Below are 27289 nucleotides of genomic sequence, written 5' to 3' on the forward strand. Positions count from 1 at the left end.
CCAGGTGAGTCAGACAGTCACCAAGTCAGCCAAGCAGTCACCAGGTGAGTCAGACAGTCACCAAGTCAGCCAAGCAGTCACCAGATGAGTCAGACAGTCACCAGGTGAGTCAGACAGTCACCAAGTCAGCCAAGCAGTCACCAGGAGAGTCAGACAGTCACCAAGTCAGCCAAGCAGTCACCAGATGAGTCAGACAGTCACCAAGTCAGCCGAGCAGTCACCAGGTTAGTAAGGAGCCATTCCTACTGCGAACGGCAGTGGCTGCTTGATTGACGGCATCCTGAAAATTTACCCCAGTCTTCCTGGGAGTGGTTTTGCCAGCGACGGAAGGAGGAGGAGGATACCGAGACGGGAAGAGAGGACTGAGACAGGAGATTAAGACGGAAGAAGGGGAGTGAGATAAAGAGGGAAGGACAGGACCGAAGAAAGCAGAAAATAAGATAGAAGGAGAGTACTGAGGTAAGAGGAGATTAAGAGACAGAAGGAGGAAAGTGGGACGTAAGGAGACGACTAAGAGAGGAAGAAGGTTAAGACGGAAGGAGGGGGTTGAGACAGAAGGAGAGGGATTCCAAAACGCAGCCTATCCCCCGTCACTCTCCAACACTGTCCAATACTTCACTAAAAAAAAGTGCACGACCCAAGATGGATATTCCTGGCACGCTGTAATGATGATAGTCAATTAGACTATTCGTCTATTTGACAAATAGTCTATAGATAGTCTAAATAGATAGTCTAGACATAGACAAATTCATGGCCTGGTCTCCAAGACCACAAAGTCTGTGGAGCTTCTAGAGGGCCCAACAGCTTCGGTAATGATCTTAGGCCAGAGGAGAATGAGGTAACTTAGAGTTAGAATTAGAAATAAAATGGCTGTAGGAATATATTTCATCCTGAAATAAAATGTAAATACCTTATCCCTTTATTCTGCTATTAGTTTTAAATTGTTTATATGATATACTAGTTAATAGTTTGTGCTCAAGACTATATCTCTGTCTTCAGTAAACTTAATATAAGATCGTGATCTAAATTTACCAATTTGAATATATATATAGATATTCTATGCCTAGCTAGGTATAGTGATTATTAATCTGTAGAGTTCTTGTCCATTATTTAGTAATAATCTTTGAAATATTAAATGTCCAACGAAATTTACGAACATATAACGAAATGCTTAACGAATCAAACAGATGCTAACTACCAGAATGTGAAATTCAGGGGGTTCTAATAGGTTGGTAAACACGTGAGTGACTCCAAATGTGAGGTTTGTGAGTCAGGGACGTGAGTCACAGATGTGAGTGAGTCAGGGAGATGAGTAAGGTGAGGCACCACACGAGGAGATGCAGACATTAGTGTCTGAGTACACTACACTGTACACATTGTAGTACACTACACTGAGTACACTGAGTACACATTAGAGTACACAGAGGTCGCCAACGCTAGCACACACTTGTAAAAGAAAGCAATTCATAATCCCTCAGGTTGTTACATCTACCCAATGTATATTTACATTTATACACAGAGTAAAATATGAAAAATATTACTATTATTAATATTATTATAATTATTATTATTATTACTATTTTAACAATAAAAAAATAATAATAATGAAATTAAGCACGATAAAAAACGTAATTTTTTTTATTGAAAACGTCAGTAAAGACATGGCGGGAAAAAAGAACAATATACAAAGTGACGCTAAGCACTTTTCCATCACACAACGCCTCAGTTACCCATGAAAGGCGGGAAAAAAGTCACAACCGTATTGCATCAGTCACAAACGTTCATGCCCGTTCACCTTGCCACACTCTCTCACACTGCCGTCCGATCAGTTCTGAAAAGTCAACAGCAGGTAGCGAGCAGAGAGACATTTGCGCCAAGCTCGACGCGGCCTCTCAGTCCTTTCATGTAAATTCCAGGACTATCTTCCAGGGCTTTCTTCCAGGGCTTTCTTACAGGGCTTTCTTCCAGGGCTTTCTTCCAGGGCTTTCTTCCAGGGCTTTCTTCCAGGGCATTCTTCCAGGGCTTTCTTCCAGGGCTTTCTTCCAGGGCATTCTTCCAGGGCTTTCTTCCAGGGCTTTCTTCCTAGCTAAAAGACACGAAGGGGGTGGGGAAAGGGAGGGGATGGGGGGCGCGAGTCACTTATTCGGAACTAAACAAAATAATAAATAGATTTTGTTGTCGAGAGTTCCCTTCATGAAAACAAGTGTCTCTTTTATGCATAATTCCACTTCGGCGCATCAAGGTGGAGGAGTGTGTTGAGGGGGACGACGTCAAGACCTTGAGTCGTTGTAATGGAACACGATGCGGAGCCTCGAACGACTAAGGGGCATCAGGGGAGGGCCTCGAACGACTAAGGGGCATCAGGGGAGGGCCTCGAACGACTAAGGGGCATCAGGGGAGGGCCTCGAACGACTAAGGGGCATCAGGGGAGGGCCTCGAACGACTAAGGGGCATCAGGGGAGGGCCTCGAACGACTAAGGGGCATCAGGGGAGGGCCTCGAACGACTAAGGGGCATCAGAAGAGAACCTCGAACGACTAGGGGGCCCTCTGGTGAACACTGTCTCTCAGGCCCTGTGCTTTGGTTACAGAAATGTAATAATTTTTGTTCTGTGTTTCTCTCTCTCTCACTCAATAGGATTTATGAAATTGTTGAGAGGACCTGTGAAATGGGTACTTGTATTTAACATTGAAACGTGTTAATTTCTGGGTATAAAAACAGCTGCAAGGAACCCCGAAGGACGCTCGATTTTATAAGGCTTTCGAAGCTTTTGACAAAGTTGAGCACACCAAACTTTTTTAGAGAATTGCTTAGCAGAAAAGTATGTCCTGTCATCTCCAGATATTTATATATTTCTTCACAGGCATGCAAGTTAGTCGTGAGACTGAGTAATGTCATCTCTGAAACGTTTTCCCCCTAAAAATGGTGAGGGTCAAACAAGATGCTTTTTGTTTAGTACTATATTATTTTGCTCTCTTGATCCACTGTTGAAAGTGTTAAGAGCCGCGGGAGATGACTGTCGCATAAACAGTACTACAGCCAATATTTTCTGATGTGCTGGTGATCTAGTTCTACTCGGACCCAACATAGACACTATAGAACACTTGATAAAGACGTGAAAAATATATTGCTGAATACAACCTAGCGTGCAATCCTGCCAAATATACTGTGGTGACTTTCAACTCACATGAATCGTTTTATCGAGATTGCAATCTAAAATCACTAGGCAGAGATTTTCCAGTAAAGAATTCTGAAAAGAATCTGGGGCAAATTATATCCTCAAAAAGGCCCACTTATAAATTTTTCTGAGGCATTTAGGGACCCGAAGATCAGAGGGTGAAGTCACTTTGATACCTTATCGAAAGTAAAGTTTTTAACAATGCCTTAAGCCTGTATGGATGGGACCTTCTGAACCAACAAAATGCCGACCATGGTAAGCATAATTCTAAATGGGGAAATGTTCCAGACGTACATCCGGGTGTCGATCCTCGCACCCGTTGCAGTCTCATGTCTGGTCTCATGACCACAACCCACACTTAAAGAAACAACTTATACACTAATGATATCATTTTGTATTAAAAGTATCACCCATTCTGCAAATTCGATTTTTTTTTTAGGCCCTCACTTTTCACATACAACTCATACTTTTCTAGAAATGTAACCTTACTTGTCAGGAAATGCAAGTTAAGCGTGAGTGAGATATATAAGGAGAAGCAGGTATACAGGTTACAATATAACAACTAATCAGCAGATAACGCAGGGAGACTCCTAGCTTGGATATTTGGGATTATGAAAGAATTTCCGTTACAAAAAGATGGATTACTGACGGGCATTTCGAATCCTTTTGAAGTCAGACCGATGTTATATGAGCGGAGTGTTTCATTTGATTTTGATGTGGATATCCTCCAGAATCTGTTCTTGAAAAATGCTGAGGGTGTGAAAATGTCTATAACTTTATGGTATAACTAGTTGATGTTAGTTCTGCCTATAATTGTCATCTCATCACCCTAATTTTATGATATAAATTATGCCAATTTTTGTTTTACTGCTCTTATGGTAAATCTTCTTTTCTTTTTACATTTGCAATACATCGCATTTCAAATTGTAAGCAAAATATCACTCGCTTTACGCCTAAAATGTAACTTTGGTTTAGACCGCTGTGCACCTGTTTAGTCCAGCCAGTGTTGTAATGATTTCTAGAAGTTATTATGAAAAATGTTTGTTATTCTGATACTGAAATGTCTGCGTGTTGTGTTGTGTTCTTACTGTTATTCTCTCTCCTCTGTAATTATTGTACTGTCATTTTGATGTAAACATTCTAACATATTAATGTACAAAAAAACATTTACAAATAAAGCCTTTGATTTGATTGTTGGCTGACAAAATCCTGTATCAAAGATCTAGAGGTGATTAAAACCGCAAAATTGGCACTGCAGGTACACACACACAACGACCTGACCGAGTTGATAGAGTGACGACCTTTCTTGTGGTCATCCAGCGGCCTTTTTTGGGAGAGCTTGACATAACAAAGTCCAACATTGATATTACGTCACAACCAGCAATGAGAAGAAGATTCACTCTAAAATTGTGTTATACTTGCTTGATACCTGCTTGATGGGGTTCTGGGAGCTCTTCTACTCCCCAAGCCTGGTTCGAGGCCAGGCTTGACTTGCTGATCTGTTATGTTTGTCATATTTGCTCTATGTTTTAAATATTTATACTTTGAAATGATGCAATTTATGTGTTAAGCACCATTAGTATATTACTAATTAGAAGCAGCCCCTCAATGATAATTGTGCTATTTACAAATTAATATGTAAGAATAAAATACATATTGAACAAGTATTAAAATTATTTGAAATTTAAAATTTCTCGACATAAATATTGTTATAAGTGGCCAAACGTCTACTACTTTATATATTAAAATGTGTGAAAACTCGAAACAAATTGAATTGGAAGGCTTTGCTTCCATCACTAATTACAGGAACATTTTAAACAGAAATATCATTGAATCTGCTTTAATGCAAATTACAAAATCAATATAACTATTAGTAATGAGCTGAAATGTATTGATTTGTATTGAATTGATTTATTAAATTTAGCAAGAGGATTACTTGTTAACTATGCAGGCGATGAGTCACAATAACGTGGCTGAAGTATGTTGACCTCAAGAATGAGGTCAACATAGAATGTTGACCTCATTCTCAAGTCGATGACTTGAGAATGGTCCAGGACGGACCGAAACGTCGTCGTCCCTTCAATTTCTAGTGTGTGGTCTGGTCAACTTGTTAACTATGCCCATTGGGTAGTTATGTGATATAGACGAGAGAATCCACATCCTAGATTATCTCCAAGAGATAATCTTCAGATAGATAGTCTTCAGCTCGCTTGCCTGAAGTCTGTCAAGTCAAATGTTTTTGTTCATAAATATGTGTACACTCATAGTTGGTTTAGTATATATGTAACTCGTGAAAATGTGCCGATACACACACACACACACACTCAAGCAACAACATCAAATCCTTCTGCGGCGTTTATTTTATCAATTATCATTAGCTCATGTTTGTAGAGCTTTTTACGAGTGTTTTGTGTGTGTGTGTGTGTGTGTGTGTGTGTGCGTTCACCTAGTTGTGCTTGTCGGGGTTGAGCTCTGCTCTTTCGGCCAGCTTCTCAACTGTCAATCAATCAACTGTTATTAACTACTAAGCTTTTTCGCCACACACACGCACACACCAGGAAGCAGCCCGTAACAGCTGTCTAACTCCCAGGTACATATTTACTGCTAGGTAACAGGCGCATCAGGGTGAAAGAAACTCTCCCCATTTTGTTTCTCGCCGGCGCCGGAAATCAAATCCGGGCCACCGGATTACGTGTACAGCGTGCTGTCCGTTCAGTCACCGGCCCCTTTGTGTGTGTGTGTGTGTGTGTGTGTGTGTGTGTGCTCTTATTTGTACCTGTACTATCGCGCTTCAGCTCTTGAACCCCACCTTTCCAGCTATTGTTCATATAATGCTATGATTCCCCTACCTTCGTGTTTCTTAGCGAAAGACTGCAAAGAGTTGAAGTTGAATGTTACTCCCTACTCATATAGCATGTTATCCCCCCCCCCCCACATGATACATCTAAGGCCTTTAAGGTGCCTCAAAGGCTTCCACCCTAATCAACTCCACCCGTTGTTGACACATCTCTATAGTCCGCTTACTACAAATAGAGAGAAAAGTAAGTGAAAAAAACTCTCACGGGCCACTTAAATCCCTTAAATAATTTTCATTTCTATAATTTCCCTTTCTCGACTCTCTCTTTCTCTCTTTTGAGCTCTTTGAACCTTTGAATCATTCTTTGTACTCCAAAGAAACCTCGATGAAAATTTGTGTACTCTATTAAATTGTCTTTTGTGTTTTTTTTTTTTTAAGTTCAGACTCGACGCCCCGAGGCTGCGTATTAGATGCTTGGTTTCAGGTTCGTTGTGTTTTGTATTGTCAGGATTATTAAGACTTGTCAAAGATGTTCTATTGTTCGTCGGTTTAACGTGTGCCGATGATGGTATCCTATTTATGTGTGCCTCTGGAGGGGGGGGGAAGAATCTTATATCTACTTATCTACTTAGCTGTTATTTATACTATTATATCTACTCTTTATATATATATATATATATATATATATATATATATATATATATATATATATATATATATATATATATATATATTTCTCAAAAAGTAATACAGGAAATATTCACCACTGAGCTACTCTGCTCAATAATGAAAGATGAAATTTTCTTATCCATGCAATCAAACTTTTTACTTTTTAAATCAGTAGTGATATAATATGATAGAAACTAAGAAAATAGTTGTCCTTGCTCTCTCTCTCTCTCTCTCTCTCTCTCTCTCTCTCTCTCTCTCTCAATACATAATACACTCCATGAAAGTATTGTCCTGAACAGAAAACGTTTGGGCTGGAATTATTCTGTCATTGCTTAGTGTTATATTGATAGCCGGGCTATTTCACCCCGCCATGAACGCCCCCTGCAGAATGTATGCTGCCAATGGCCACACCTGTGAAGGTTCGGGGTATAATTATGTCTTTTGTGTGAGCGAGCACATGTGTGTGTGTGTGTGTGTACTCACCTGCTTGTGCCTGCAGGATCGAGCCTGTGCCTGCAGGATGGTCAGTAGTTAGCCTAGGAATTAGGTATACATTCACATACACACGTTTACACACACATACACGCCACAAAGCACACGCGATACTCCGCACACATGATACGCGCACGCACGCACGCACGCACACACACACACACACTCACACACACACACACACTCACACATTCACACACTCACACACACACACACACTCACACATTCACACACACACAACAGGTGGAAACTGAGTACCCACATGAGCCACAGAGACGTTAGAAGGAACTTTTTCAGTGTCAGAGTAGTTAACGGATGGAATGCATTAGGCAGTGATGTGGTGGAGGCTGACTCCATACACAGTTTTAAATGTAGATATTATAGAGCCGAGTAGGCTCAGGAATCTGTACACCAGTTGATTGACAGTTGAGAGGCGGGACCAAAGAGCCAAAGCTCAACCCCCGCAAGCACAACTAGACGAGTACAACTAGATGAGTACACACACACACACACACACACACACACACACACACACACACACACACACACACACACACACGATGAGGAGGATTGAAACAGAGGATGATAGTAGGAGGCTACAAGATGACCTGGATAGACTGAGTGAATGGTCCAACAAATGGCTGTTGAAGTTCAACCCGAGTAAATGCAAAGTAATGAAACTAGGCAGTGGAAACAGGAGGCCAGGCACAGGATACAGAATAGGAGATGAAGTACTTAATGAAACAGACAGAGAGAAAGATCTAGGAGTTGATATCACACCAAACCTGTCTCCTGAAGCCCACATAAAGAGAATAACGTCTGCGGCATATGCGAGGCTGGCTAACATCAGAACGGCGTTCAGGAACCTGTGTAAGGAATCATTCAGAATCTTGTACACCACATATGTAAGACCAATCCTGGAGTATGCGGCCCCAGCATGGAGCCCGTACCTTGTCAAGCACAAGACGAAGCTGGAAAAAGTCCAAAGGTATGCTACTAGACTAGTCCCAGAACTAAGAGGCATGAGTTATGAGGAAAGGCTGCGGGAAATGCACCTCACGACACTGGAAGACAGAAGAGTAAGGGGAGACATGATCACAACCTACAAAATCCTCAGGGGAATCGACCGGGTAAACAAGGACGAACTTTTCAACACTGGTGGGACGCGAACAAGGGGACACAGGTGGAAGCTGAGTACCCAAATGAGCCACAGAGACGTTAGAAAGAACTTTTTCAGTGTCAGAGTAGTTAGCAAATGGAATGCATTAGGAAGTGATGTGGTGGAGGCTGACTCCATTCACAGTTTCAAATGTAGATATGATAGAGCCCAATAGGCTCAGGAATCTGTACACCAGTTGATTGACGGTTGAGAGGCGGGACCAAAGAGCCAGAGCTCAACCCCCGCAAGCACAATTAGGTGAGTACAATTAGGTGAGTACACACACACACACACACACACACACACATACACACACACACACACACACACACACACACACACATACACACACACACACTCACACTCGCAACGTGACAAAACCCGAGAAGGATTGACTGGGAAACTATATAACTGTTCGCCCCTGTTCACTCAGCAGTAATTGGGGACCTGGGAGTAAAACCTTCCCTGAGTAGCCTTTCAGGGGAAAACCAGAAGGTTAAGGCTTAACATGAGCTATGGGAAGGGTTAGACTTCTGTTAGCAGGCTTTCAGAAGGCATCTAATCCTGTACCCACCAGTAGAAAAACAAAATATTCTCGTTAACTCCACTAAGAAGACCCAGGTGAAAGGTGGAGTGGGATTAGGTCTTGTGGAGTGGTCTTGGAGGAGGTCTGAGGAAGGGGGGGGGGGGCTGAGAGGATGTTTTTTTCTCCTCCCCCTCCCAACTTCCCTCCACTTGTAGCACACCCCTCGCCTGCTCCTCCTCCTCCACCCTGACACCTGGAGGTCCACTTCTCTCCCTCCACCCACTCCCTCCATCACCACTACCCTCGGGACCCCCAACATCGATCCTTCCCTCCACTTTCCTAACACCCCTGTCCCTCTTCCCCCCCCCCCCCCCTCTTCCTCCTCCTTCTCCTCCTCTCAGTCACTTTCATCAACACATTTCTTCTCCTCTTTCTTCTCTCATTCTCTCACGTATTTTCTTCTTATTATACCTTCCATCTATTTCTTTTACTCCTTCCTTACCTCCTTCTTTGTTTTTTTCTTTCTACCATTTTCCCTTCCCTCCTCTTTTCGCTCTCTTATCAGTTCTATAACAATCGAATTATTTTCAGTGGTCTCTTCTCGCCGCTCTATCACCAATGCTATCACCACCATCACCATCACTACCAGCACCATCACCATCACTACCAGCACCATCACCATCATCACCAACACTACCAGCACCATCACCACCATCACCATCACTACCAGCACCATCACCATCATCACCAACACTACCAGCACCACCACTACCAGCACCATCACACCCATCTCCAACACTACCAGCACCATCACCACCATTTCCAACACTACCAGCACCATCACCACCATCTCCAACACTGTATACCTATTATCAACAACACGACTAACACCATCTTTAATACCACACCCCCCACGCCATCCCAAACATCTCCGCCCCCTTCCCCAGCACCAGCTGTGAAAAACGTTCCACCCCCACCACATCTGCACTACCACACCTGCACCACCATACCTACACCCGTAACACATGGACGGACTCCCTCCAGGTGTGTTACTGGCAGAGGTGGACGACCTCTGAGAGTTGGGTTCACTCTAGATAATTTTATACATGTCTCTCACATATGTATCCTTTATTACATGATGAGCCCCTCACTCTCCCCCCTCACTCTCACTCCTCTCTCACTCTCCCCTCACCCTCACTCTCTCCTCACTCTCGTTCTCCCCTCACTCTCACTCCTCTCTCACTCTCCCCTCACTCTCACTCTCTCCTCACTCTCGTTCTCCCCTCACTCTCACTCCTCTCTCACTCTCGTTCTCTCCTCTTCCCATTCTTCTGTCTGTACCTCTACTCTACCTCTACTCTTCACTGTTGCCCATCGTCGTCTTTAGCTCTTTCTCCTTATTTCGTTCTTTAGTGCCTATCCTTCATACTTCCCCCTTTCGCTCTCTCCTTTCACACTTTCATACCTTCATTATTCTGTTCTCTCACTCCGTTTATTTGCGCCTCCTTTCCACCCATTTACGCATCACCATTAACTCTCTTTCTCTTCCCTTCTCTTATATTATCTTTCTCACCTTTACTCTTTATACTGCGTTCATTCGTTTTCCTCCCCTACTCTTTCTCTCTCTCTCTCTCTCTCTCTCTCTCTCTCTCTCTCTCTCTCTCTCTCTCTCTCTCTCTCTGCCATATACCTTTAAGACGAAGTTCTATTTTTAATCGTGCTAACAGCCTTTTAACGACCCTATATTGTAAACTGATTAATTAACAAACACCAGGCATAAAACTGGGTTCACTAAATTCGCTAATTACTTAAATATGTGTTGAGCTAACTGAATATTTTTTTCCCCACCGAGGAATATATAGTAAATATGTAAATTAGTCACGACAGCGTTTGTGTGTGCAGAGTGTGGTTTGTGCGCTGTCAACAAGGTACTGTAAACTGTGGGTTGCAAACAAGGTAGTGTAAACTGTGGGTTGCAAACAAGGTAGTGTAAACTAGGGGTTGCAAACAATTCAATGAAAATCAAAATGAGATTACAAACAGGGCAGGTTAACTTCAGCGTATCGTACCCTGATGTTAACTGTTGATGTAAACACACCAAATATAAACAATAACTGCTAATGGAAAACATTAAATTTATGTAAACAATAGATGTTGCAAAACAATACATATACACAAGATTGTGTAACAAGTAACATTACTAAAAACAAAATTGTCAATTTAAGCAACAGCTGATGTAGACGGGCAACAGCTGATGTAGACGGGCAACAGCTGATGTAGACGGGCAACAGCTGATGTAGACGGGCAACAGCTGATGTAGACGGGCAACAGCTGATGAAGACGGGCAACAGCTGATGAAGACGGGCAACAGCTGATGTAGACGGGCAACAGCTGATGTAGACGGGCAACAGCTGATGTAGACGGGCAACAGCTGATGAAGACGGGCAACAGCTGATGTAGACGGGCAACAGCTGATGTAGACGGGCAACAGCTGATGTAGACGGGCAACAGCTGATGTAGACGGGCAACAGCTGATGTAGACGGGCAACAGCTGATGAAGACGGGCAACAGCTGATGAAGACGGGCAACAGCTGATGTAGACGGGCAACAGCTGATGTAGACGGGCAACAGCTGATGTAGACGGGCAACAGCTGATGTAGACGGGCAACAGCTGATGAAGACGGGCAACAGCTGATGAAGACGGGCAACAGCTGATGTAGACGGGCAACAGCTGATGAAGACGGGCAACAGCTGATGTAGACGGGCAACAGCTGATGTAGACGGGCAACAGCTGATGTAGACGGGCAACAGCTGATGTAGACGGGCAACAGCTGATGTAGACGGGCAACAGCTGATGAAGACGGGCAACAGCTGATGTAGACGGGCAACAGCTGATGTAGACGGGCAACAGCTGATGTAGACGGGCAACAGCTGATGTAGACGGGCAACAGCTGATGTAGACGGGCAACAGCTGATGAAGACGGGCAACAGCTGATGAAGACGGGCAACAGCTGATGTAGACGGGCAACAGCTGATGTAGACGGGCAACAGCTGATGAAGACGGGCAACAGCTGATGTAGACGGGCAACAGCTGATGTAGACGGGCAACAGCTGATGAAGACGGGCAACAGCTGATGTAGACGGGCAACAGCTGATGTAGACGGGCAACAGCTGATGTAGACGGGCAACAGCTGATGTAGACGGGCAACAGCTGATGTAGACGGGCAACAGCTGATGAAGACGGGCAACAGCTGATGTAGACGGGCAACAGCTGATGTAGACGGGCAACAGCTGATGAAGACGGGCAACAGCTGATGAAGACGGGCAACAGCTGATGTAGACGGGCAACAGCTGATGTAGACGGGCAACAGCTGATGTAGACGGGCAACAGCTGATGTAGACGGGCAACAGCTGATGAAGACGGGCAACAGCTGATGTAGACGGGCAACAGCTGATGAAGACGGGCAACAGCTGATGTAATCAAACAGCTGATGTAAACAAACAACAGCTGATGCAGATGGGCAACAGCTGATGTAAACAAACAGCTGATGCAAACAAACAACAGCTGATGTAAACAAACAACAACTGATGTAAACAAACAACAGCTGATGCAAACAAACAGCTGGTCACGACGCAAACCAGCCTGGCGCTAAATTGCGTCATTTGAGTTTACGATACGACACGCAGAACACACACGCGCGTGTGTTAATGTTTTGTTATGTTCCCGCTTGTATGTTATTAAATTTCTAAATTTTATTTATGGATGGATGTTTTTCAGTTTTACATCTCTACTCTCACTTACAATACTCTCCCTCTCACACTACACTCACTCTCCTCTCTCTCTCTCTCTCTCTCTCTCTCTCTCTCTCTCTCTCTCTCTCTCTCTCTCTCTCTCTCTCTCTCCCTCTCTCACTTGTACTCTTCTCCCTCTCACAATATTCTCTTCTCACACTCCTCTCACTTATTTTTCTCTTCTGTCACTTATACTTCTCTCTCACTTTTATTTCTCTCACTTAAACTTCTTTACTCTAACACTTTTTGTCCTCTCTCCTCCCCTTATTTTGTTTTTTCTTCCGTTTGTTTTACTCACCTGCTTCTTTATCCTGTTGTTGTTGTTGCTTACTCTCCCTCTTTAATGGTTATTATATATTTACAGTTTCCATTCTTTCCCTCTCTTCTCCTGCTCCTCATTTTCTCACCTCCCTCCTTCGGTCCATCCAATATGACATTCTCTCTCTCTCTCCCTCTCTCTCTCTCTCTCTCTCTCTCTCTCTCTCTCTCTCTCTCTCTCTCTCTCTCTCTCGTTCCCCTTCCATCCCCTCGCCAGCGTGATGGGGTGTGCATGGAGATCGCGTCATTAACCCCAGATATCACCATGGTAACGAACAGCCTGCCCCACCACCAAGGTAAACAGGGCACCCAGGAGCTCTTAACTGGCCACTCAGAGGGCCTCTGATGTTTCAGCTGTCTCCATTACGGGTCGTTAAAACGTCGTCCTTCAAGCTGAATTAGCCATATTAATGATAATATTCTTATTGGCATTTTCTCTGGGAATTGGTGAGGTATTGTAAGGGGTGGTTGAGGTTTGCTATATCACCACCTCCTCTCCCCCTATTGTAGGGGTAGAAGCAATAGGGGTGATATGGCAAAATTGGTGTTGATATAGTACGGGAAATAGAGGTAGAACTTGTAGGTAAGTTATTGGTGGTACTGGGATGAAAAGTAGAATCGACAGTGGTTTATAAAAGAGGAAAATAAGTGTACGGGTCGTACGCTTATTCGTAGTAGTAGTGCGGGTCGTAGAAGTAGAGCCAGTAGTAGTAGTAGTAGCTATGACACTGGTAGTTTAGTTAAGTGATGACAGTAGGGAACACCTGCCTTTACTAGTCAGGTCAAAGATGTAAATGTTTGGCTATCTCTGCTTCTCTTGTCCAGTCTAGCTACTGAAGCAGACAGCTGCCCATGACAGCAGTAACAGCTGGCCTACAACAGCACCAACAACTGGCCACAACAGCACCAACAGCTGGCCACAACAGCACCAACAGCTGGCCCACAACAGCACCAACAGCTGGCCTACAACAGCACCAACAGCTGGCCCACAAAAGCACCAACAGCTGGCCACAACAGCACCAACAGCTGGCCACAACAGCACCAACAGCTGGCCCACAACAGCACCAACAGCTGGCCACAACAGCACCAACAGCTGGCCTACAACAGCACCAACAGCTGGCCCACAACAGCACCAACAGCTGGCCCACAACAGCAGCAACAGCTGGCCACAACAGCACCAACAGCTGGCCCACAACAGCAGCAACAGCTGGCCACAACAGCACCAACAGCTGGCCACAACAGCACCAACAGCTGGCCCACAACAACACCAACAGCTGGCCACAACAGCTGGCCTACAACAGCACCAACAGCTGGCCACAACAGCTGGCCTACAACAGCACCAACAGCTAGCCCACAACAGCAGCAACAGCTGGCCACAACAGCACCAACAGCTGGCCCACAACAGCAGCAACAGCTGGCCACAACAGCACCAACAGCTGGCCACAACAGCACCAACAGCTGGCCCACAACAACACCAACAGCTGGCCACAACAGCAGCAACAGCTGGCCTACAACAGCACCAACAGCTGGCCACAACAGCTGGCCTACAACAGCACCAACAGCTGGCCCACAACAGCAGCAACAGCTGGCCACAACAGCACCAACAGTTGGCCACAACAGCAGCAACAGCTGGCCTACAACAGCACTAACAGCTGGCCACAACAGCAGCAACAGCTGACCTACAGCAGCACCAACAGCTGGCCACAACAGCAGCAACAGCTGGCCTACAACAGCCGCTGGCTACCGGCGACATCTGGAGCGACTGAGCGGAACAACGCCCCTTTAAAACGAAACAAAATGGATAAAGATGGACAAAATTCACTCCCTGATCGCTGTCCCCCCACCTACACTCCTCCCACCTACACTCCTCCCACCTACACTCCTCCCACCTACACTCCTCCCACCTACACTCCTCCCACCTACACTCCTCCCACCTACACTCCCCCCACCTACACTCCTCCCACCTACACTCCTCCCACCTACACTCCCCCCACCTACACAGCCACAACCTGATTAATCTCCCACCAACAAGCGCCTTGCCTCGACTGCTATCCCATCTACTCTACCTCTCCCATCCTGAGAGCTCTCCCACTGACGTTACTCACATCCCCTCCCCCCCCTGGCCGGTCTCCCACCTACACCTACACCTCTCCCACTGAGGGACATTAAACGCCACCTACACTAGTGTCTACATTACCTGGCTACACTTGCATCTTTCTCTCTCCCTCCCTCTCTCGTCTCTCAATCCCTCTCTCACCTTTCCCTCACTCCCTCTCTCACCTCTCACTCTCTCCCTCCCTCACCACTCCTTCTCTCCCTCCCTCACCATCCCTCCTGACCAAAAACTTGTTACTCTCAAACTTTTTATGCGTCAATGAACCTAATATGGCTCATAAAAAAATAATTCCCCATTAAAAAATACCAGAAGAGGAAGGCTCGTAGCTTTTCCTGTCCCCCCCCCCACCCGGGCCTGTCGTAGAGGGTCACCCTCAAGTGTTACTTTCGTAGGGCAGTAAACCCCTCACTAAAGACAGACGTCCTAGTGAGGGGGAAATGTCTCCAGTGGGTGGCGGACGTCCCCAGGGAGTGGAGGACGTCCCCAGTAGGTGGCGGACGTCCCCAGTGGGTGACAGACGTCCCCAGTGAGTGGCGGACGTCCCCAGTGGGTGGCGGACGTCCCCAGTGGGTGGCGGACGTCCCCAGTGGGTGGCGGACGTCCCCAGTGGGTGGCGGACATCCCCAGTGGGTGGCGGACGTCCCCAGTGGGTGGCGGACGTCCCCAGTGGGTGGCGGACGTCCCCAATGGGTGGCGGACGTCCCCAGCGGGTGGCGGAGGTCCCCAGTGGGTGGCGGACGTCCCCAGCGGGTGGCGGACGTCCCCAGTGGATGGCGGACGTCCCCAGCGGGTGGCGGACGTCTTCAGTGGATGGCGGACGTCCCCAGTGGGTGGCGGACGTCCCCAGTGGGTGGCGGAGGTCCCCAGTGGGTGGCGGACGTCCCCAGCGGGTGGCGGACGTCCCCAGTGGATGGCGGACGTCCCCAGCGGGTGGCGGACGTCTTCAGTGGATGGCGGACGTCCCCAGTGGGTGGCGGACGTCCCCAGTGGGTGGCGGAGGTCCCCAGTGGGTGGCGGACGTCGCCAGTGGGTGGCGGACGTCCCCAGTGGGAGGCGGACGTCCCCAGTGGGTGGCGGACGTCCCCAGTGGGTGGCGGACGTCCCCAGTAGGTGGTGGACGTCCCCACTGGGTGGCGGACGTCCCCACTGGGTGGCGGACGTCCCCACTGGGTGGCGGACGTCCCCAGTGGGTGGGGGACGTCCCCAGTGGGAGGCGGACGTCCCCAGTGGGTGGCGGAGGTCCCCAGTGAGTGGCGGAGGTCCCCAGTGGGTGGCGGACGTCCCCAGTGGGTGGCGGAGGTCCCCAGTGAGTGGCGGAGGTCCCCAGTGGGTGACGGACGTCCCCAGTGGGTGGCGGACGTCCCCAGTGGGTGGCGGAGGTCCCCAGGGGGCGGTGGGGGCGGAGGATGAGGGATGGGTGATGGTCTTGTCTCCCCAGGGCTCTATATCACCGCCCCGAGACACGGCAAGAAACATCAGGGAAATAACAGGAGATAAACCTTGGCGTTATTGTCCCTATTCTGGCTTCTCTGGTGGAGCTGTGTGTAGGTGGGTGTTGTGTAGGTGGGTGTTGTGTAGGTGGGTGTTGTGTAGGTGGGTGTTGTGTAGGTGGGTGTTGGTGTAGGTGGGTGTTGTGTAGGTGGGTGTTGGTGTAGGTGGGTGTTGTGTAGGTGGGTGTTGTGTAGGTGGGTGTTGTGTAGGTGGGTGTTGTGTAGGTGGGTGTTGTGTAGGTGGGTGTTGGTGTAGATGGGTGTTGTGTAGGTGGGTGTTGTGTAGGTGGGTGTTGTGTAGGTGGGTGTTGTGTAGGTGGGTGTTGGTGTAGGTGGGTGTTGTGTAGGTGGGTGTTGGTGTAGGTGGGTGTTGTGTTGGTGGGTGTTGTGTAGGTGGGTGTTGTGTAGGTGGGTGTTGGTGTAGGTGGGTTTTGTGTAGGTGGGTGTTGTGTAAGTGGGTGTTGTGTAGGTGGGTGTTGTGTAAGTGGGTGTTGGTGTAGGTAGGTGTGTGTAGGTGGGTGTTTGCATGGATGTGTGGTGTGTGTGGGCTTACGTACATTAACACCACTTGGGGTATTATTAACACCACCTCTGAAGAACAAACGATTTACCATTATCTCTAATTTTTATCACCTCTATTAAATTTAAAATATTACAACAATATCAAATATTTTGTTTTTAATTGTTTTTTCCTTCGCATAAATATTTTAAAAGTTCACAGTAGCGTTGTGTCACGTTGGTTGGGAGTCAAAAATGTGACGCCCCCCATCAGCGACTCATCCATGTAACACGACAAAGCACTTAAGCTTTCCCCCTCACCAAACACGACCTACGCTCAGCTTACCTTCATAGCACGAAAGCTATAAATAAATAAATGAAATGGTCAACAAAAATGCTCTTAAGAGGATCAAACATTGTATTTTGTATTAAGTCCTTGACAAAACAAATGAAAAACTTGGGTTTTGTGTGTGTGTGTGTGTGTGTTTTTTTTCTCGTAGGGGGGAATCCTCATGCAGCGTCTCTCGTGTGTTTTATGAGGTGGAAGACCTCATATTCTGGTGGCCCGATGAGGCTAAGGTAATGTGTTCATTCTCATTTTTACTCAAACATTTCACGTCTTTGTTTACATGCACAGCTGTGAGGGAAACGTTTTAAAAGTGTGTACCAGACACCTGGAAACGTACAACGTTATATTTCTCGTGTAGTTTATTGGGGGGCTGCTTTTCAACCAGTTATACCTGCCTCTACGGTTATATTACGGTGAATGTTTGTGGAAATTGGAAAATAACTTCTTACATGTTATGTTTCTGTGTGTGTGTGTGTGTGTGTGTGTGTGTGTGTTTTATATGAACGAATGGCCGAATTTTAGGCGTATATCTGTGCGTATATTTGTTTAGCTGTTAATAATTACATATATATTACGCTGCAGTTGGCGTGGACTGCGGATAACTTGGGCCCTATATATGCCCTGTCCACACACCTTAAGACACCTCAGTTTCGTCGTTACTGATGACTGCGTTAACAATTTCCGGTGCTTTAGTGAAATGAAGTTGATGGAAGGTACCTTCCTCGGACTAATGTTCGAACTCCTCCGACTTTAATGTTGTGTGTGTGTTAAAAACTAATATTTTCTCAGAAATAAATATTATATATTTTACGAGATGTAAATACGAGAATCTTACGTATATACGAGAATCTTACGTATATACGAGAATATTTATATATTACGTATATATATACGAGTATATACGAGAAGTTCAACGGGCAAGTGAACCGAGAATCCATCAATCATTTACAGCCTCACTTTAAGAAACTTGCACATCCTTCATCGATCAAGGAGGCTCAGTCTATTAATTAAACAGCTTAATTAATATCTGTTTAATTAATAAACTTCAAAACTTCCCATCACGAGGTTATAATTATTATAGGAAACCTCTCACAGTGCGACGACGCGCTCCGTCATCAGCTGTTTAGGAACGGTAAACAAAGCCGCCATGGTTGACGAAAGATGGACTGGTTTCGTTAGTCGACACGAAAATGCCTGATGAGCCCTGGCCCAGGTTTTGGGCGAGTAGACAGGATTTCCAGCACGTTAACAACGTTTTAAGCACGTTGATAACGTTTCGGACAAGTAAACAACGTTTCGAACAAGTAGAAAATCTTTGGACCAAGCAGACAACGCTTCGAACACTTGATCAACGTTTCGAACAAGTGAACAACGTTTCGGACAAGTGAACAACGTTTCGAACAAGTGAACAACGTTTCGAACAATTGAACAACGTTTCGAACAAGTGAACAACGTTTCGGACGAGAGGACAAAATTTGGATTAGACGCGTTTCATAACTCCTAACCTTGCACCTTGAGGTTATCTTGAGACGATTTCGGGGCTTAGCGTCCCCGCGGCCCGGTCCTCGACCAGGCCTCCTTTTTGTTACACACACCCCAGGAAGCAGCCCGTAGCAGCTGTCCAACTCCTAGGTACCTATTTACTGCTAGGTGAACAGACGCATCAGGGTGAAAGAAACTCTGACCATTTGTTTCCGCTTCCGCCGGGGATCGAATCCGGAACCTCGGGACTACGAATCCCGAGCGCTGTCCACTCAGCTTTTTATCCGAACAGCTGGTGAGGTCAACCCTGACAGCCTGACACAGCTGACCTGACAGCTGACAGCTGTGTGGACAGCGCTTCGGATTCGTAGTCCTGGGGTTCCGGGTTCGATCCCCGGTGGAGGCGGAGACAAATGGGCAGAATTTCTTTCACCCTAATGGTTCCTGTTCATCTGGCAGTAAATAGGTATCTGTGAGTTAGACAGCTGCTACGGGCTGCTTCCTGGGGGTGTATCAAAAGGAGGCTTGGTCGAGGACCGGGCCGCGGGGACGCTAAGCCCCGAAATCATCTCAAGATAACCTCAAGATAACCTAACCCGTCAAATTCAGCTTCAGTGAACAGAAGAGAAGTCGACCCCATCAATCCTGCTTCAGATAGACTCTCCATTGCCGCTTCACTAAACATCAGAGGCAAACCCAACATTTTCAGTCATATTTGAAACATTACTGTTTCAAATATGACTGAAAAAATGTAGTAGATTTTTAAAACACAGGCTTCCATGTTTTTTGTTTTTTTGTAAGGTTTTTGGTAAGGATTGGGAGTGTGTGTGTGTGTGTGTGTGTGTGTGTGTGTGTGTGTGTGTGTGTGTGTGTGTGTGTGTGTGTGTGTGTGTGTATCGCTTCCGCATTAGTAACCCAGAGCCTCCCCTCGCTCGGATAGAAAATTAGTAAAAAAAAAAAAAATAAACTTTTGAAAACAAAATTATATTGAGCTCTCGGCGACCCCCCCAAGCTCCACCTCCCCCCCCCCCTCCTCTCCTCACTGCCCTCTGTCCTCCACCAATGAGAATTCCACTAAATAAACTGCAAATTGGATGGACTAATCAGCTCCTGTATTTTAGTTTAAATGCTTTTGTATATAATAATTATATATATATATATATATATATAATAATTATATATATATATATATATATATATATATATATATATATATATATATATATATATATATATATATATATGTCGTACCTAATAGCCAGAACGTACTTCTCGGCCTACTATGCAAGGCCCGATTTGCCTAATAAGCCAAGTTTTCCTGAATTAATATATTTTCTCTATTTTTTTTCTTATGAAATGATAAAGCTACCCATTTCATTATGTATGAGGTCAAATTTTTTTATTGTAGTTAAAATTAACGTAGATATAGGACCGAACCTAACCAACCCTACCTAACCTAACGTATCTTTATAGGTTAGGTTAGGTTAGGTAGCCGAAAAAGTTAGGTTAGGTTAGGTTAGGTAGGTTAGGTTGTTGAAAAAAACATTACTTCGTGAAAACTTTGCTTATTTGGCAAATCGGGCCTTGCATAGTAGGCTGAGAAGTGCGTTCTGGCTACTAGGTACGACATATATATATATAATATATACAAAATATATGTATATATACACAGAGAGAGAGAGAGAGAGAGAGAGAGAGAGAGAGAGAGAGAGAGAGAGAGAGAGAGAGAGGATATGTCGGAAAAAAGATGTCTGAACGTATACATTTTTAAGGTCAGTGGTTCGAGGTCTCTCCATGACCAAACTACTGACCATCCTCAAGATACAGCCGCTCAACCGTTCCGTAAATCCCTGGATACATATTCACTGACAGGTAAACAAAAGCATTTAGGAGAAAGGAAACGTGCCCCCCAATCATTTCTAATCCTTCCGGGAACCGAACCCGGGATCACACAAATTGTGGGTCGAAAACGAAGCCATTGTTTTTATGTTGGCACATTTTTTTTAGCCAATATAAAAACAAAACTTAACCGGACGTGAAAGGTTTGAAACACGCGCAAGGACAAGTTTGCCTACGCGAACATGGACATATCTGCCTGTACGTAATGTTGAAGGTTGTTATATATGAAACAAATGATACTTTCCATGCACCAACAAGCACGGGAACAAGTACACTATACACCCACCATTAGCACAGCTCGCGTATAGGAGCAAGAACAGCTGGCGAACGGAAAGTAAACAAAAAAAAATTGAAAGAAAGAAAACGGTGAACACGAAGGAGGAAAAAAAAACTAATTTGCAAGGGGGTACTTTACCTTTGTGCTTGGAGGAGGGCGTGGTGGTCGTGGGGCTGGTGGTGGCGGTCGTGGTGGCGTTGTCCAGGTCGTCCGTGCCCGGGTCGACGCCCTCGACGACACCCTTGGTCATGTGGGCCGAACATCCATTGGTCAATCGGGACAGTGAACCACCCTGTAGGGGGGGGGGCGGGCACAGGGGGGGGGGAGAGAGGAAGGTCAGACGATAATATGGCTTTGGTGTTTAGGTCCTGTTTGTTGTGCTGGTTTGTGTGTGTGTGTGTGTGTGTGTGTGTGTGTGTGTGTGTGTGTGTGTGTGTGTGTGTGTGTGTGTGTGTGTGTGTGTGTGTGTTTTATGTTTGTTGTGTGAGGGTGTCCCGTTTGGTGTGTTTGTGAATGTGTGAGGTTCTAGTGTGTGTGTTTGCTGTGTGTTTGTCCGTGTTGATCATACATGTGTGTGTGTGCCTGTATATGTTCGTGTGTTTGCGTATATAGGTGCATGTGTGCTCGAGTGTATATATATATATGTATGCGTATGTGTGTATGTATACATGTAGGTCCGTGTGTGTTTGTGTGTATTAATGCTAAGGTGTGTATTCATGTATACTAAACTCAGTAGCACACCAATCACTAGCTGTATAAATTATTGAAACTGTCATTCAACTATTGAAACGATTATTTAAACATCACGACAATATAAAATGTAATAGTTTACACACATATATATTATATAACAAGAAAGAAACCTTTGTAAACAAAGCAAACTAAAATATATAAAATCGAACCTTAAATAGGGTTCAAATTTCCAGGATCGTGTCAGCAGCAGAGGTAAGTAGTTGAGCAACACAGTGTTACGAGTGAACTACAGGGACGAGGGTGTAGAGGGGGAGGGTGTAGAGGGGGAGGGTGTGGGGGGGAGGTAAGGGGGGGGAGGTAAGGGAGGGGAGGTAAGGGGGGGGAGGTAAGGGGGGGAGGTAAGGGGGGGGAGGTAAGGGGGGGAGGAAGGCCCAGGTGTACTACCCTAGGCGGATCACCTTAGTTCCTGCTGTTCCCGCTGGGAGTTGTTTGGCGCTGGTGTTGATAAGTTATTCTCCTCCAAGTATTTCTTGATAATAGTTATGTTTATTATAAATTCTTGGCAATACGAGATTAAAAAAATATATTATTTTATCAGTATGGGATTTTTTTTTTTAAATGTGTAAAATAGTTTAAAATTACATTTATTTTGTATTTTTATTGTTTTTGCAATTTGTTTCGAAATGTAAGTCTTGTTTGTGGTGTCACCGGCCAATTAGATCACCAACAAATCTTAAAATTACAAAGATTTATGTTCACAAGAAATAGATCGACACTTACGGCTCTTGGGTCAATATTTTGGGACGAAAATAGATGCTAATCTATTAGTTATTGATTACATATGATTAATTACTTAAGGTATCCGTGTAAGCTGTTAATTACGTAAGATGTCTTGAGTGTTAATATCAACATGTGATTCTTCCCTCTCACCATCCTCGTTCGATCCCTCCTTTGTGCCAAGACGTATTTCCTGAAATCATAGAGTCTGCAGAGACTCTAAACGAGGCGAAAGAGCTCATAGCAATTTTTCCCCATTTTATCACTGTCGTGAATTTGCATGTGAATGAAAAGTTATTTTCTCACGATACTTGTGGACTGGATCTTAAATGACTCGGATGCAGAGATCGATTGTTAACGGGATATGATATTGGTGCTCCAGGGTGGGGTTACCGCTTCAGGTGAGCACCAGTTTGGCTACTTCTGAGACACTTTTTTTATAGTGAGCATCTGGAGGGAATCTGAATCTTGGGGACCAGATTCACGAAGCAGTTACGCAAGTACTTACGAACGTTGTACATCTTTCCTCGATCCTTGACGGCTTTGGTTACATTTATTAAACGATTTACAAGCGTGAAAACTTCCCAAATCAACTGTTGTTGTTGTTATAAACAGCCTCCTGGTGCTTCGGAGCTCATTAACTGTTTTATAATTGTAAACAAAGCAGCCAAAGATTGAGAAAAGATGTACAGGTTCGTAAGTTCTGGTGTAACTGCTTCGTGAATCTGGCCCCAGGTCGCTAGAGCGACGATTTCCTGCTTCTCGTGCCTAAAATCGATTCGCGCTCATTATAATAGTGAGTGATGGAGTGGGTGTGGTGATGGAGGAGAAGATCTGTAAGCTCTCATTTGCATGGTTCAAATAATATGTCTTAAACAAACGTAAAATGTCACACAAATACGAAATTTAACATGGAACTACGCTATAAAGTATAGAAATGAGAATCTATTTCATTATCATTCATGCTATAAATTATATGTTAAAAACAGGAGATTTTTTGTTTAGACATAAAGGAGCAAAATACATATATTAAAAAAAAATACCTGTAATGGGGCTCCATTTAGGTAAAACTTACTTGAGAGGATGAAAAAAAAGCCTTAAGGAAATAAAATACGAGGAAGAATTTTTCCCTTTGAAAATAATTTCAATAATACACAGATTACGGATTTGCTCAATAATAATAATGACTATAAATTTATTTTATTTATCTATTCTTAACGTCATTTGAATTACTTTGAAATTTGCAAGCTAGAATTGCATCTTTTCTCTCCAGCAATTTGCAACACTACGAGGGAGTTCCCAAGCAACACGTTCACAAAGTTTTGAATTGCCGAAATGACAATATGATTAGAGTTAACAGCCTGTTGCCAAAATGCGTTCCACAATGTTTCCTGTTTCGGGCGATCGGACCTTCGGAATTGCTCTGTTCATGGATAAAGAACATCTATATATATATATATATATATATATATATATATATATATATATATATATATATATATATATATATATATATATATATATATATATATATATATATATATATATATATGATAGCTTACAAATCGTACCTTTTGTTGGGTAGATAGTTGTAATGGGAGTACACACACACACATCTCCCGGTCACATCCCGGTCACATCCCGGTCACATCCCGGTCACATCCCGGTCACATCCGGCCACACCCCAGTCACATTTCTTAAGTGTTAAGAGTCGGCATGAAAAGCATGAGGTCTTGGATAAAAATTTGTTTTTCGTTAGATGTACAGGCCTGTCTTGAATTGTGTTTGACAATTGAAGATAAGAATGTGGACAGGAATTCCAAATTAGGAGTATCGACTTGATCACAATCGACTTGAGAATGGTCCAGGACGGACCGAAACGTCGTCGTCCCTTCACTTTCTAGTGTGTGTGTGGTTTGGTCAACATATTTCAGCCACGTTATTGTGACTCCTCGTCTGCAGTTGTGTGGTAATTTACAGGCGGCCATAATTTGCTCTCTAACAGTGTAGTTCACTGTCTCACACACTCGTTAGTGTCATTAGAAACTCTCTCATACCGCTTCATTGATACCTATAATGAGACCCGCTATTGGCATTCCTACAATATATATTCCAGCACTTAAAAAAAAATGTATGGAAAAATACTCTACGTAAAATGCATTTTGGGTGAATTGGAGTCATTTGTCTCTGGTAAATATGATTGGTGAGTATGAAGTTATTATGATTATCATTTGTTTGGCAGTAACAGATTACAATGACGGAGAGATTAGCAATTGATAGATTATAGTTAGTGATTTTCATATGTGTAGAGTTGGTGTTTAATCACTACCAGATCTTCTTGTTTGATATATGTTATATTAGTACCTTATTGTGTGTAGGGCTTTGCAACTATTATTATTATTATTATTATATATATATATATATATATATATATATATATATATATATATATATATATATATATACATATATATTATAGTTAGTGATGGAACCTGTCTGGGTTGGAATCCTTCACACCAGAAGGATTCCAACCCAGACATTCACCTAGTTGTGCTTGCGGGGTTTGAGCTCTGCTCTTTCGGCGCGCCTCTCAACTGTTAATCAATCAACTGTTACTAACTACTATTTTCTTCACACACACACACACCCAGGAAGCAGCTCCGTGACAGCTGACTAACTCCCAGGTACCTATTTACTGCTAGGTATCAGGGGTGAAAGAAACTTTGCCCATTTGTTTTTGCCTGGTCCGGGAATCGAACCCGGGCCACAGAGGAGTCCTGCGCTTTGTCCGCCCAGCTACCAGACCCCTACGTGCGTGTGTGTGTGTGCGTGCGTGTGCGTGCAGACAGGATATCTCAGGCGCGTCTTACCGACTGCCTGACAAAACCTCGACTCGCTTGGGTGATGCCTTGAGATGAAAGGGCATCCCAGAGGCTCTTGTGATGCTGTCGAGGAGCAGGAGGAGGAGATGCTAGAGGAAAGAGAGGAAGAGAAGGAAATGGAAGAAGAGGGAGCACAAGGATGAAGGAGGATGAAGGGCAGCAGCAGCAGATGCAGGAGAAAGAGGAGGAAGGGATAGCAGGTATTAGGAAGTAGGAGAGGGAAGCAGGATGCTGTCGGAGATATCTTCTTCCTTCCTTCTTGATTCTTGTTTACTTCCTACTCTTGTTCCTCCCAACATCTCTCTGTCCTCGTCTCATGAGATGGCGAGTGTTATCTGTTATCGACTTTCTCGTTAACGATATCTTTTCAACGCGGGTTTTACTCGTTTTCAGTATATTGCTTTTAATCAGACTCATACATTCACATTCACACACACATACACAAACACACACACACGCACACACACACACACACACACACACACACACACACACACACACACACACACACACACACACACACACACACACAGAGGCAGTGATGTGGTGGAGGCTGACTCCATACACAGTTTCAAATGTAGATATGACAGAGCCCGATTGGCTCAGGAATCTGTACACCTGTTGATTGACGGTTGAGAGGCGGGACCAAAGAGCCAGAGCTCAACCCCCGCAAACACAACTAGGTGAGTACAACTAGGTTAGTACACACATACACACACACACACACACAGAGGAAGTGATGTGGAGGAGGCTGACTCCATACACAGTTTCAAGTGTAGATATGACAGAGCCCAGTAGGCTCAGGAATCTGAACACCATTTGATCGACAGTTGAGAAGCGGGACCAAAGAGCCAGAACTCAAGCCCCGCAAGCACAAATAGGTGAGTACACACACACACACACACACACACACACACACACACACACACACACACACACACACACACACACACACACACACACACACACACACACACACACACACCGTTTAACGCTTCAGGTCAGTCACAGTTCTGCCTCCCCCAACAAAAAACACCTATCACACGACAACAATATTAACAGTTCACAAACTCAACTTTCGTGCCGTTCAAAAGCAGCGTTCGTAATTGCGTTTTCCAGCTCGTTAAGTTCATAAGTTTAGTCGGTTTGATCTTAATAGTATTGAGTTACAGTGTTACCAAGTTTTCATTGAGCAGGAATTGAGTGCGTGTTGCCAGAACCCATAAAGGTGCCTTGGCGTTTTCAAAACACTTTGTTGTATTAATGAAACTGAAGTACTGAAGCGGTATATCAGCTTTGAGGGAGGGGGTTGAGCTTCAGCTCTTCGGTCCTGCCTTTGGTACTCAGTTTCCCCTTCCCTTGTTAATTCGTGTTTGTGTTCCACTCGTGGTAAATAATTTGTCTTTGTTTTTTGTAATTTGTCATGAGTACGTTTTATGTAGTGATCATGTCTCCGCTGTTTCTTCTCTTCTGTTAGGTGACGTTTTTTAGGAAAATCTGTCGTTTTTCTTTTTCGTTTTATCTTCGTTTGTTGCCTCCTTTTAGTCCTTTTTCTTTCCTTCCTTTCGTTGTTTTTGTTCCATGTTTTCTTGTTTTATTGTCTGTTGCTTTCTTCTTCTTCTTCTTCCTTTATCTCATCTTTTTTTCATTTGTTTTCTTTCAATTATTTTCTTTATTTTATGATTGTTATTTCCCTTTTACATTTTGTATTTTTATTCTCTTTTTTCTCTCTCTTCCTTTTCTCTTTCTTCCTCTGTTTTCTTGCACCACTTCTACTTTTCTTCCTTATCTCTGTTTCTCCTCCTCTTCTCTTCTTAACTCCTTTCTCTCTTCAACGTTCCTCAAGCTTCTCCTTTCTCCCCTTCCTCTCACCCAACTCCTCCCCTTCCCCCCTCT

The 27289-nt window shown here is 44.6% G+C and overlaps 1 protein-coding gene across 3 annotated transcripts in view; it reads right to left on the bottom strand.

The window, feature by feature from the left end:
* The window catches only part of LOC123756774 (dipeptidase 1), a 158165-nt gene that overhangs the window by 78278 nt on the left and 52598 nt on the right, over positions 1-27289 (bottom strand). For 2 of the 3 annotated variants that reach the window (XM_069331861.1, XM_069331860.1), the window contains exon 4: positions 21180-21333. In XM_069331861.1, the coding sequence (XP_069187962.1) occupies positions 21180-21333 (154 nt within the window). Of the gene's footprint in view, positions 1-21179; positions 21334-21943; positions 22027-27289 lie in introns of those variants that run through there. The other variant, XM_045740084.2, reaches the window with a different exon arrangement.

This window comes from Procambarus clarkii, chromosome 26, assembly GCF_040958095.1.
Source record: "Procambarus clarkii isolate CNS0578487 chromosome 26, FALCON_Pclarkii_2.0, whole genome shotgun sequence".
NCBI lineage: Eukaryota > Metazoa > Arthropoda > Malacostraca > Decapoda > Cambaridae > Procambarus > Procambarus clarkii.